The 13,637-nt window shown below is 33.3% G+C and overlaps 1 protein-coding gene across 2 annotated transcripts; it reads right to left on the reverse strand.

The window, feature by feature from the left end:
• Positions 1 to 1,159: 1,159 nt before the first annotated feature.
• On the reverse strand, positions 1,160 to 5,872 carry LOC131595860 (probable leucine-rich repeat receptor-like protein kinase At2g33170). 2 transcript variants are annotated; one of them, XM_058868362.1, is made up of 3 exons: positions 5,205 to 5,872; positions 1,862 to 4,850; positions 1,160 to 1,708 (listed from the first exon to the last, which is right to left on the reverse strand). In XM_058868362.1, the coding sequence occupies exons 2-3, from the start codon at positions 4,833 to 4,835 to the stop codon at positions 1,320 to 1,322; spliced, it is 3,363 nt and encodes a 1,120-aa protein (XP_058724345.1). In that variant the 5' UTR covers positions 4,836 to 4,850; positions 5,205 to 5,872; the 3' UTR covers positions 1,160 to 1,319. The 2 variants fall into 2 exon arrangements, with proteins under 2 accessions (XP_058724345.1, XP_058724346.1); XM_058868363.1 differs by having other exon boundaries at positions 1,862 to 5,872.
• Positions 5,873 to 13,637: the final 7,765 nt, after the last annotated feature.

A 13,637-nucleotide genomic window follows, 5' to 3' on the forward strand; every position in this document is an offset into this window, starting at 1 on the left:
TCTTAGTATGATGATTTGAATTATTCAAAGGAAAGTGGTTCATGAACTATTTGTTAAATCAAGTTGCTTTAGCTTCAATCTAAAGTATATTGACTCAAGACCATAAAAAGTATCATAAAAACAATACATCCACGGAAATCATGTTATTGAATAGTAGACATTCACATGGAGAAATCTTGAAACCCTCACTTTGATGCATGCATGGAACTTTACATTGCCAACCCATGAGTGCATGTGTATATTAATGCAAGCAACTAATTTAATATTCACCTCATCCTTTTTATTATAATATTAAATATTAATGTAAGATATTAGGATTAAAGAATTAGTTTAAAAGATCTTGTAAATGTAATTCAGATGGCAAAATATTGTATGAACTCCTTTATGAGTACTAAATACTACAAAGAAGTCTTTTTAGACCTTTGATTTATCAGAATTAGTTGCCACACAAAAATACCCCTCAATGAAGGGAAAATTTTATTGGACTGGGATATGCGATATTGTACGGGATAGAAAATTGAACGGTTAAAAATCAATATTTGAATAAAATAACTGTAGCAGAGACGAGATGTTGTGTTGAATATATGGTAAGATTAAACATGATAAGATTAGAAATGACAATATTAGAGAGAATGTTGGGGTAGCACCTATAGTTGAAAAGATGGTAGAAAATATTTAGGCAGTTTTGACATATAGAGAGAAGATCGAAAAATTTTGTGGTAAGAAGAATAGATTAGACGGAGAAAAGTCAAACAACTAGAGGTAGAAGAAAGCTTAAAAAAACTATAAGAGAAGTTATTAAAAAAGATATAGAAAGTTGATCCGTGTAATCGACCTTATTTAATAGTAGGATAACTATTAGATACTAATAATGATGTTCTTGTTGTTATCATTGTTGTTATCATGATAGAACTAAAATATTATCCTATTAGATGATGATGTTCTTGTTGTTATCATTGTTGTTATCATGATAGAACTAAAATATATTGCTTGATAAAGTATAAATAGGACCATGTAACAACATCAACAACTAAAATAACTATTCTTCCCTTCATCAAAACATTAAATGGTAATTTCCAACTGTACAATGAAGTTACTATACTGAATTCCAAAAGAAAATACATATAAGTGATGAAATCAATAAAAAGACAAGTATAAATTAAAATTCTCAACTCTAGTAGCATAATGAAGTGAAAGAATGTACAAAAATCATCATCCTACTCTCTCTAATGGAAAACAATACCATAGAATTGAAAAGAGAAAAAGAAAAAAAAATCATATCTGTTAACAAAACTCTCAAGAGAAGTTGCAGCATACTTTCATGTGTTATCTTTAGTAGGAGGAGGGTCATGGTTTGTTCGAGTAAGCGTTAAGTTTCCTTCTCGCTCATTCGACTCGATGAGCATCAACACAACTTCGCGCATTGACGGACGCTTACTAGGAGACATACTCGTGCACATTAAAGCCAGTTTCAAAACAGTGAGCATGTGGTTTATAGTGATTTGGTCTTCAAGATCAAGACGAGTATCGAGTATCTCTGAGCTCAATGTATTGTCATGGTTCCGGATATGGTTTCTCGTCCATGTAACAAGATCGCCTCCTTGTTCCATCGGTTGAACTGGAGATTTTCCGGTTAGCAATTCCAACAGCACAACGCCGTAACTGTATATGTCACACTTTTCTGTAACCTTCATGGTATATGCATATTCTGTAAAATAGTTTCATAGGCATGAAAATCTATGGTCAGAAAAAGAAATTTCAAAACTGTTTAATCTATAAAACTCAACTACTTGAAGAAATCATAAGCTGTTTTCAGACAATCAATGCTTCATTAACTAATAATGTAAAAATAGGAGCTTACCAGGAGCAATATATCCATAAGACCCAGCGACTGCGGACATCGACTTTGACTGAGGCATGTCAATCACTTTCGCCAAGCCAAAATCACCAACATGGGCCTCAAAATTTTCATCTAGAAGGATGTTGTTGGATTTTATATCTCGGTGAATAATCTTCGGTTTACAGTCATGATGCAAGTAAGCAAGGCCTTCGGCAGCTCCAAGAGCAATCATGAATCGAGTCGGCCACTCCAAATTACTTGCAGAACCGTGCAATAATTCACCTAAGCTACCTCTTTCCATGTATTCATAGAGTAAGAGATTGGAACCTTGATGATAACAAAATCCATACAGTTTCACTATATTCCGATGCCTTATCCTTCCTAGGGTCGATATTTCAGCCCTGAAACTATTATCGACGTTGTTCCCTTCCCGATTCGACGCTAGCTTCTTAACAGCAATTGTCTTGCCGGATTTCATCACGGCCTTATAAACTGTTCCGCATGCTCCGCTACCAATGACATAACTTTCATGAAATCTTTTTGTAGCTTCAAGTAGGTCTTGAAATGTGAAACCGTCTTTTGGAGGGAAATAGATATCCGAATCTGGCGAGAGAGTTTCGGGGTCTACAAAGGAATCAACAGGCTCCCGAGGTCGTCTCATTAAATATAAAATTACCAAAATCAAAATGAGAGAAACACCGCCAACGGTAGCTGCAATGACCATGACAATTTTAGCACGCTTAGAATCACCGTCTTTCGCCGAGGGAATAGAGCCAGAAGCTGTAATACTATTGCAGTCAACGAGAGGTGTACCGCAAAGGCCTACGTTACCACCAACAAAGCTGCTTAAAGCCATACTTTCGAAAATTTTAGTCGAAGGGATAGGACCGGAGAGGTTATTGTGCGAGAAATTACATCCCATCAAGCTAGAAAGTGCGCTAAAGGTACTCGGAATTTCGCCATCCAATTGGTTGTTATTGAGAAAGAGATATTCAAGCATATTGAGATTGCCAAGCCGAGAAGGTATTGTTCCAGAAAGATTATTGTAACTGAGATCCATTGCTATCTGTAAGCTCGAAAGAGAACCCAACTGAGGAGGTATTTCGCCGGAAAACAAATTACCATCCATAAGCAGCCAGTTCAAATGAGACAGATTTCCTAATGCTGCAGGAATATTTCCGGACAATTTATTATCCGAGAGCTTGAGAATCTCCAAGTGCTGAAGTGTTCCGATTTCATTCGGCAACGAATCAGTAAAACGGTTCTGACTGAGATCAAGCCGCTGCAGCCTCTGGCACCAAAAAATTTCAGGAGGGATTCTTCCGGTGAAAAGATTAGACGAAACATTAAAAGTCACCAATTGAGAGAGATTTCCTATTTCCTTAGGCAACTCCAATGTGAAGTAATTGTTTGCAATATGAAGCCTTTGCAAACTGTGGCAATTTGCGATCTCACGAGGAAGCGGGCCGCTAAACCTGTTATCATTCAAATCAATGGCGGTAAGGTTCTCAAGTTTACACAATTCCGAAGGGAAACCACCACTTAGCCTGTTACCAACCAAAAGCAACTGTGCCAATGATTCACAGTTTAATATACCTGTTGGTATGTTTCCATAAAGCTGATTATCGGCGAGATTCAACAGCATCAAATGAGAGTTTCGGCATAGATGAGGAGGTATATTTCCCGTCAAGTTGTTGTCGGAAAAATCAACCACCCAGAGATGACTATAAAGTCCAAGTCCCTGAGGAATAACACCGCTTAGGTTGTTGTCGAAAAGTTGCAGCTGATACATATGAGTCAAATATTGAAAACCGGACGGAATCGGACCAGTAAGATTATTTATCGACAGGTCCAGCTTCGTCAGGTTCTTCAAACTACCAAACTCATTTGGTATCACACCAGTTAGATGATTCTCAAAGAGAAAGAGCAAACTTAGACCACGGATTTTGCTGAACTCCGAAGGAATATCGCCTGCCAATGAGTTCTCCGAGAAATCAATGTGTAAAGCTGAAGAAAGATTTCCAATTTCCCTTGGAATGGATCCGTTCAACTTATTTCTGTAAAGATACAACCACTTCAACGATTTCAAGTTCCCGATCTCATGAGGTAACGGTCCAACAAGATTGTTTCCGTATAAAGCAAGGATCTCAAGCCTGCTACAATTCCCAAGCTCTTTCGGAACAACTCCTGATAACTTGTTTTCCCATAAAACCAATTCCTTTAAGTTTTCGAGCATCCCAATCTCCTTCGGTATCTCCCCGTCAATCTGATTTTGAGCAAGACCTAGACGTACCAAGCTCCTGCATCTGCCAATTTCTTCCGGCAAGCTACCAGTAATGTTATTCGCCCCAGCTCTGAAAGTCTCGAGATTCTCAAGATTTCCAACAGAAGTGGGCAACGGACCAACGAGAAAGTTGCTATACGCAACTAACTCAACCAAAGAAGACAAGTTTCCAAACTCGTCCGGAAGAACACCCGAGAGTTTATTGTTGCAAATATTCAAATTTCTCAAAACAGACAACTTACCTAATTCAACCGGAATCAGTCCCTCAAATTGATTATTGTTCAAGTAAAGATATTTCAAACTCAACAACTCACCAATCTCCTTCGGGATGTTCCCGGTCAAACCATTATAAGCAAGATTGAGATAAGTTAACTTGGTAAGACCCCCAATGCTACTATTTAGAGTTCCAGAAAGATCCATAGAACTCAAATTAAGAGAAATAACCACCGGATCACTAACACTAACACTACCACTACCACTGGTATTTTCATAAATGCAATTTACACCTATCCATCCACATGGAGTTTCATCACTAGATTTCCAATTTCCTAAAAGATTATAGTTATCATGAAGTCCACTCTTGATCTTTAAGAGGATTTGACCCTCTAAATTCAACCCTTCTGTGCTACAAAAGAGTAAACTCAATAGTAGCAACAAATTAACAGAATATCCTTTTGCAAAACCTCTTCCATGCTTCATGTTCCTAGACATCTTAATAATCAACACCTGCACAACCAAACAATTTATTAATCACTTGCATAACTAACCACATGATTTATATTCTAAATAAAACCAAAAAATGATTTCTTTTGTAACCATGTAACCTCAAAATTCACATTCTTTTTATAGGAAAATGTTAGGGACCACAAAAATTACAGAGTTAAAAGGCCCTTTGTAGCACAACACTTCTGGACTAAAAAAAAGGTGTGTCTTTGTCGGTATCTATCTATGATTACGTTCAATTTATTCAATTATTTTACCTGTATCGGTGTCGACGTATTAGTATCGGTGTCATTCGGTGTCTGTGATGCCATACTATCCTAATGAAACAATTCAATGGTAAAACAAAGATACACATACCTTTCAAAGCCCACCATCACTTTTCAAAAGATCAACCAATTCACCAATAAGGATCAATGAATCCATTTGAAGAAAAATTAAGAAGAATCATGAAAGTTAATGAATGAAACCAAATCCAAAAAATAGAATATACCCACTTCACCTTTCGATACAAAAAGTTAGGATCTTTGATCTGAAGCAAAAAAGATGAGATTTTTAGAATCAAAACAGAAACCCTTTTATCTAAGGAGCAATAAAATGAAGAAGAGACACTGAAAAGTTGATGAATCAGAAAAAAATGAATATCCAGGCAGAAAAGAAAAAGATGAAGAATGAGTGGGAAGGATCTTTTTTGGGATGTGAAGTTTGAATGGCCGACAAAGCATGGTTCAATCTTTCTCTGATAGGATCATTATAGTTGTCTCTTGAAAACACTAAAAAGGGTCTTTTTATTGTTTTGATTAATTCAACACTTTTTAGTATGTGATGATGATGATGCAAAGGAGGAAGAAGAACAAGAGTGAGAAATTTTTATAGGTGACATTTGGAGGGTTGTGATGGTGAATGAGAGATTGTGGTTGGTGGGGTCCAGTATTCTTGGTTGGTAGGTAGGTTTATGGGTCTGAAATGGATGTAGTTGATGATGTTGCAGGCTTGTAGCTGTAGTTGTACTGAGTCAGTTAATCAATCAGTCACTAGTTGTGTTGTTTTTTCTACGCGTCACTTGTTTAACCAACCTGGTTTTTTTGTTTTTTTAATAATGTTTTAAATGATTTGGTCTCAACTTTTACATCTTTCTATTTGTTTATGACTTAATTATCTCCTAATTAGATGTAAATTTGTTTACGTATCTAAAATCAAAATGTGAGTTATCTAATAAGATAACTTGGAGGGCACTTTAAAAATACTCTGAAAATAAGATAACTGATATTTCTTTTTATAGCCTTTTTTTACCTAATTTGTTTCTCTCCTTAGTAAGATAAAGATAAGTCTATTAGGTTACATTTCCGAGATCCACAAATTTTTTATGCATATGTGTTATAAAGAGTGAAAAAATTCTGAGTATATTTGGATTGATGGTGATAGAGAAGAGAAATCATTTAGATAAATAATTTAGTTATTTAAATTAATGTCTAATTTTTATTAGTAGTACTTTTATAGTTATTGGACTTTTTATAGTGTTTGGGTCTTCTAGTTAAGGATCCACTATGAATACTATATATGTAGTGTCTTTGACACAATTAAGGGTATCAAAAAAGAAATCAAAGTTATCTTTTATTTTAAGTCATTTTTATTGTTTTTCCCCTTTCCTAGTTTAAACCCTAGTTTAGAACCTTGGTAGGAATTGCTTCCTATCAAATGGTGCTTTCATCTATGTACTCAAATCCTCCAATGAAGTTTGTGATGCCATTTATGAATTTTTATGGAGTAGAAGAAGCATATTGGTGGATCCTTTCCACTGAGAAATATTTCAGAGACAAAAATATTGTAGAAGATGAGGAGAAGATGAAGATGGTTGAAATCTCAATGAGGGGTCGTGCTCTCAAATGGTGGAAATGGCGCTCCCAAATTCATCCATCGATGTCCTGGAATACATTTGCAGATGCATTTATTTGGCATTTTAAACCTGAATGGAGACACCTTTTTCAAGATTTAGATGAAGAAATTGAATCCAGATATGAAGCAATGGAGTCTTCAAACACTACTTCCTTTCTTGCGGATGTTGTTGATGACAAAGTTAGCCATCTACTCCTTACAAATGTTGAGGTAAACCTAGAAAAAGAATCATCAGTTTTGTATGGAACAGAACCAAAGCAACCCAATATGTATGAAAACCAACCACCATTGTTCTCAGAGGAGTCTGTATTTCCTACAACTATTAAGGTAGAACCAGTAATTGCAAAACCTAATCTCACATATTTTCTTCAAAAATCCTCATTAACAGAGAAACCAACAAGTTTCGATCACACTACTCAACTCACATCAGTCTTTGATTCTTCATCAACGTTCATGACCAAAGCTCCCGTCAAGGTAAATGCGTTTCAGGATGATGCAGATTTTTTAATTCCCCCAAGACCTCCAGAAGCGAATTCAACAATCAATTTTCCCCATTCTCTAACGTCTTCCGTTATGTTGAAAGGGGCAAAATCACCTGTTATGTGGGAGCCAAATTTTGCAGAACAAGATGAGGATGAGTCATTGTTCCAACCTGCTTTGACGAATCTGAATGATGTTATCACCACCACGAATCAGATAGAGCTTTCTTCCTTCTTCCTAGATGATGAACATCTTACCGAGGAAAATGATGATGTTGTTTCGAGTTCTCCGACTGCTACTCAAAATGTTGTTCCGGTATTAACCCCATCCAACATTAATTTGGAACTCCTAGTCGATGATGTTGATGTTGTGAAACCAGCGTTTGATGTTAATGTTGTGTCTGATTTATTCTCATATGTCAAAGAGAAATTAAAGGGTATTGTTCCTATGGATTTCATGAATCTCGACCCGGTAAGTTGGTTAGCGGATGGTTCCAACAGTGGATATTTTCACGACGTTGATTACGAAATTCCACCAAAACCTCCTGATGCTATTTCAAAGAGAGAATGCACACCTGGAGCGTTTAAGAGAGTATGTAGATTTACTATTTCTCCAACGCCACTGGAATTTTCATTCTCAGCCACGACCATGATTCTGACAGGGGAGTATTTTCTTATGGAGCATGTTCAGAAATTTGGAATTGTAAAATCTTCGGCTCTGTCATCATTTTCGTCGGTGTCTTCGTCGGTTATTGCAGGTCCTGTTTTTGATGTTTTAAATGGGAATTCGTCCAACAAAAACCGTGAGATGAAGATAGTTGATTTATTACCATATTGGTTCAACACAGTAAAAGGTGGTGCACCACAGATTGTAAAAGAAGCTATACAAGCAAAGGGATTTAGAAACGATATAACTTGCATCCTTGTTGATATATTAACTCAAAAGAAACCACCTGCTCCCGTGGCACAACAAAAGAAGCCAGTAAAAGGAATGTTCAAGGCCACTTTTCTTAAAATGTGTTCTGAATCATCTTCTATAGACACAGAATACATGGAGCCAGATGTGGTAGTAGTGGAGCTGTATGAGGAAGGCTCTGCTAAGCTTTCAAAGAGATATACACAATGTCTAGAAACTAGAATGTGGAGAAGAGGAGTTACATTTGAAGGTGACACTGCCAATTTCATTGAAACTGAACAGTTATCGAAAATTGAAGGGGTGCTGAGTAAATTTTGTAAGGAAAGAAATGATATTGCTCACGGGAAAGTTATAATGTGTGGAATGGTTTCTCTTAATGATGAGTTATCACAGATTAAGATTGAAGCTAATAAATGGGCTATTCAATTCTTCATAATTATTCCTCAAAAAGCAAACAAAGATTATTGTCAGATGTTGGAAAAATTAATGAGTTTAGATGTGGATTCTACTGTGGCACTTACTGCATTTTGGGCAATTCAAGGGGTGTATAAGGAGAGCTTTGCACATTGGATTGCAGAAGTTTGTTTTGGAGCATATGCAAAGACATGTGGTGATTTAGCAAAACTTAAAAATATTCTAAAACAGGCTGCACATGTTTGCTTGCTTTTGGCGAGGTACACTCCATTTTATATCCAACATGTTTCTTACTTGGCCTGTCCTAATTACCACAAGAGATGTTGCTCTAATTCTACATGTCAAATTGAACATATAGTTGTTATTGATGTTCAGAAGTCACATATTGAATATATTATTTATGATAAGATGGAATGGTTGATAGCTTGGATTTGGAATGTTTTTTTGAGGAAATATCTACATTGAAGAATGTCAAGAGGAAGAAAATATTTTGCCCCTGAAGGATTATTGAGGTCATAATATTTTATACAATGAGACCTTAAAGGGTGCTCTCTTATTTACAACCTTGAGGACAAGGTTGTTTTTGAAGGGGTTGGTAATGATAGAGAAGAGAAATCATTTAGATAAATAATTTAGTTATTTAAATTAATGTCTAATTTTTATTAGTAGTACTTTTATAGTTATTGGGCTTTTTATAGTGTTTGGGTCTTCTAGTTAAGGATCCACTATGAATACTATATATGTAGTGTCTTTGACACAATTAAGGGTATCAAAAAAGAAATCAAAGTTATCTTTTATTTTAAGTCATTTTTATTGTTTTTCCCCTTTCCTAGTTTAAACCCTAGTTTAGAACCTTGGTAGGAATTGCTTCCTATCAGACGGTGAACAGAATTGGTTATAACATAATTGAATTTGGTAGAATTGAGTTTAATAGAATTGAGTTTAGTAGAATTGAATTATGTTTGGATACATTTATGTAAAAGTGAGTTGAACAATAAATTTCAATGTAAAAGTCATCCAGAATCAATTATGAAGATAGAAGCTACAAATTCTAACTTCAAATAGAATCAATTCTAGAGGCAAAATCAATTATACTTTTCATTAAACAAACATCTCAAAATCATTCAGAATCAGTTCTACACCTCTAGAATTGATTTTGGGTCTTCCAAAAGTCAATTCAAACATGCTATATGTTTTTTAGGCAAGAAACTGTGAAGGATTAGAAAAGGTAAGGGAACAATAAAAACACAAAGAATTGGTTAAAACGGTTATTCTTTATTTTCTCTATCAATCAAGATTACAAGTGTTACAAGAATAACAAATAACTCTTTGTCTCTAAATTAATATTTGTAGTGTGCAAAGAGACTAAAATGTTATTTATAATAAATCTAACATACCAAATTAATGAGTTTTTTTTTCACAAATACTCATTACAAACTAACTTAGGGTACAAGCTAACTTAAATAATTGGACATAACAAACAGGCTCTATCTGAAATACTAACAACCCTAACATTTCGACACCTACATACTAGAACACACTTCGACTATATTAAGTAAATCTTCGATATCAGCATGTGAATATACTTCAACAGCATGCATAAATTCTATCGAACCAGAAGTTACTCTTCGAACCAATAGAGTTCAATCTAATTCTCACAAATCTCCACCTTGAAACAAACTTTATAACATCAAAGAACAAACTAATTTTCTTCATGCAGCTTTATCAACTGCATACAGTAGAAAAACTTGCAACTCGGCAATGTCTTGGTGATCATATCAGCAACATTATGATATGTCGAAACCTTCAGCATTTGGACTTCTCCACGCTCGATTACCCCTCTAACGAAATGCAGCCTCACATCAATGTGCTTGGTTCGCTCATGATAGGCTGAGTTTTTCGATAGGTGTATTGCACTTTGACTATCACATTTAACAGTGATACATCGACCTTGAAGTTTCAACTCCTTAGAAAAACCTTCAAGCCATAATGCTTCTTTCACAACTTCATTGAGGGCAATATATTCAACTTCAATGGTTGATAAAGCAACAACCATCTGAAGTGTTGCTTTCCAACTAGTTGTTGTGCCAAACTTAGTGAAAATATATCCAGAAATAGATTTTCTAGAATTCATACAACCTGCATAATCAGAGTCACCAAAAATTAGGACTCTGTTCAGAGACCCATTTATGTACCTTAGAATCCATTTCAATGCTTGTCAGTGAGCCTTTACAGGATTCGCCATGTACCTGCTTACAAGACTTACTGTATATGTTATTTCGAGTCTAGTACATATCATATCATATTGACCTTGAACCAACTTAATATGTTAATTCACTATAACAAATAACGTTTTTATGACAAAGCTTTCACCGTGTACAATAAAAAATTGTGGATACTTGTGACTGGAGCGCCTTGTTTTATTTAAAAAATAATATTAAATTTGTTACCTCAAATCCTTAATATATTAAAACACAATACTATGTACTATTTTAAGCGCCTAAATGCAATCAATTTCCGCCTAAACCTATTTACTTAATATTTGCAATTTTTTTTTATTTCAACCACATTTATTTATTGAAAAAGAACAAGTACACGTTTGTTGTTCCATTATTTCCTTTTTTTTTTCTCAACCACTTATTCTCTTTCCAATAAATGTGATTTCATTATTAATTATTCATTATAATTATAAATTATAATAAATTGTTAACCATTATCAAGGAGCCATTCTATATTTTTTTATCTCTCTCAACTACTTACACTCCCATTCTATATTTCCTTTTTTATCTCAATCACTTATACTCATTTTCTTTAAACCACGTTCACCTCCTAAAAAATTGACATATCAACTCATTATTATTAAATTGATTAATTGATTAGTAAATAAATTTTTCATCCCATTAAATTATAATAAATAAAAATTTATTTCATCAATTTAATTAATTAATTTATTATATGTTTTTTTATTCCCTTTTTTATATCAATTATTTATATTGTTTCTCTTTTTTATCTCAACCATTTATATTCCATTTATATTTTATTAATATCTCAATATTTAAAATCATCATTTGATTTATATTATATATTCTTTCTCTCAAATTATATTTTATAAATAGCTGAATATTTAAAACCACTTAATTATTTTTAAGGGGACGTATCAAATGAGAACTTTGGCTATAATAAGAACTGAGAACTTTTAATAATAACCATTGGATTTGAATTAATGGCTCAAATTTACCTTATATTTTATAATATTTAATAAATGTTTAAGTGAACAAGATATTTATGTAATATGTATTTAAAATATAAGATAAATCTGAGCCATTAATTCAAATCCAATGGTTATTATTAAAAGTTCTCAGTTCTCATTATAGCCAAAGTTCTCATTTGATATGTCCCCTTATTTTTAACAACATATTTAAAAAAAACTTTGATATTAAAAAATATTATATATTTAATGTAAGTAACAATTTAAAATTTTGATATTCTTAACTTAATTATTTTTAACAACATATTTAAAAAAAAAACTTTGATTATGCTATCGAATGATTTTCGGATAGTTACAAATTTTTTTACTTCAATACTTTTATATCTAAATATATAAATATATAAATAAATATATGATTTCATTAATTTGTGTGATGTTTACTTTTTTTTAAAATGGGTGGATAGTGCCAATTACAAATTAGAAAGGTTTTGCTGCACACAGCACATTACATACATATTGTGCAAGTTTGTTTAAATTGCTATTTTAATTCACTTTCAACATATGCATAATGAATTAGGTTATATGTAATTATCAGTGCTATAAAAAGTTTTACATTCTCTTTTATATTTATTCTTTTTGCTTTCAAAATTCAAAGATTAATTTACTATATTTTTGGTCAATTGTAGGGAAAGTCTGAGGAGGATAATTTATGTTTCATGTTCTTATTGTATTAGTGGAATGTACTTTTTTGTTTTGTAGTATGAAAAAATATATATTTTTGTTATTTTCATACATTTATATTTTTACATAAAAATACAATATATATATATATATATATATATATATATATATATATATATATATATCCACATTTTGTCCCGTGCATCGCACGGGTAGAAGTACTAGTTTAAGTAAAACCGACATACATATATGCTCAGGGTTTGATGTTCGATTCACGGCTCTTACTATTTAATATTTTATATGGAACCAAAAAGGCGCCTTTTTTGTAGATTTTACGACGGATATGTTACCTCGGTTTTCTGTAAAACCGAGATAAAAAATCCCTAATTTTTTATTCTTTTGCAACCAAAAATGCACCTTTATTTTTTATAAATTTTATGTCAGCTATGTTACCTCGGTTTTTAGATTAACTGAGATAAATATTCTTTATATTTTTTATTCCCTCAATGTCTACCTGATTCAATTTTGGCAAAATACTCTTTTTGGTCCCGTATGTTAACCTCGGGGTTCATTTTGGTCTCTTTACTTCAAAAAGTTCCATATTGGTCCCTTAACTCTTCAAAATGTGTCATTTTAGTCCCTTTTGTCATTTTAGCGACGGAAAAACTCAAAAATCAGTCGCTAAATCAGTTGCTAATATGACAAAAAGAACTAAAATGGTACCTTTTAAAGAGTTAAGAGACCAATATGAAACTTTTTTTGAAGTTAAGGGACCAAAATGAATCTCGAAATTAACATACGGGACCAAAAAGGATATTTTGCCTTTAATTTTCGAGTCCTAAGGAAAGAATACTACTTCTCCAGTCAATGAAATAACACTTCATCTCCAAGGAGTCATAGCGAACAAAAAAACTCTTTCACCATTAATCTAAAAAATCTTCTCTGTGGTATGTTATTATTTTTTTTTGTTCTTCATTACTGTTTTTCTTGTTGTTATTCTCCATTACTGTTGTTCTTGTTGTTCTCCGTTGTTGTTGTTCTGCTTGTTGTTGTTCTCCATTATTGTTGTTCTTGCTGTTGTTGTTCTCCTACTATTGTTCTTGTTATTATTGTTGAGAAGCTTTATTTTTTTGTACTATTTTTTATTTTAATTTCAGAAGCTTTATGTAGTTGTGAGAGATTCTTTTATAAATGAAATA

The sequence above is a fragment of the Vicia villosa genome, linkage group LG4, assembly GCF_029867415.1.
Source record: "Vicia villosa cultivar HV-30 ecotype Madison, WI linkage group LG4, Vvil1.0, whole genome shotgun sequence".
NCBI lineage: Eukaryota > Viridiplantae > Streptophyta > Magnoliopsida > Fabales > Fabaceae > Vicia > Vicia villosa.

What these genes read in the sequence shown, in the direction of transcription:
- LOC131595860 (XM_058868362.1), bottom strand. Translation starts at nt 4,835, where the DNA reads ATGTCTAGGAACATGAAGCATGGAAGAGGTTTTGCAAAAGGATATTCT. An exon ending in TTATGGATATATTGCTCCTG is followed by an intron (nt 1,709 to 1,861) that starts GTAAGCTCCTAT and finishes ACTATTTTACAG; the next exon opens with AATATGCATATACCATGAAG.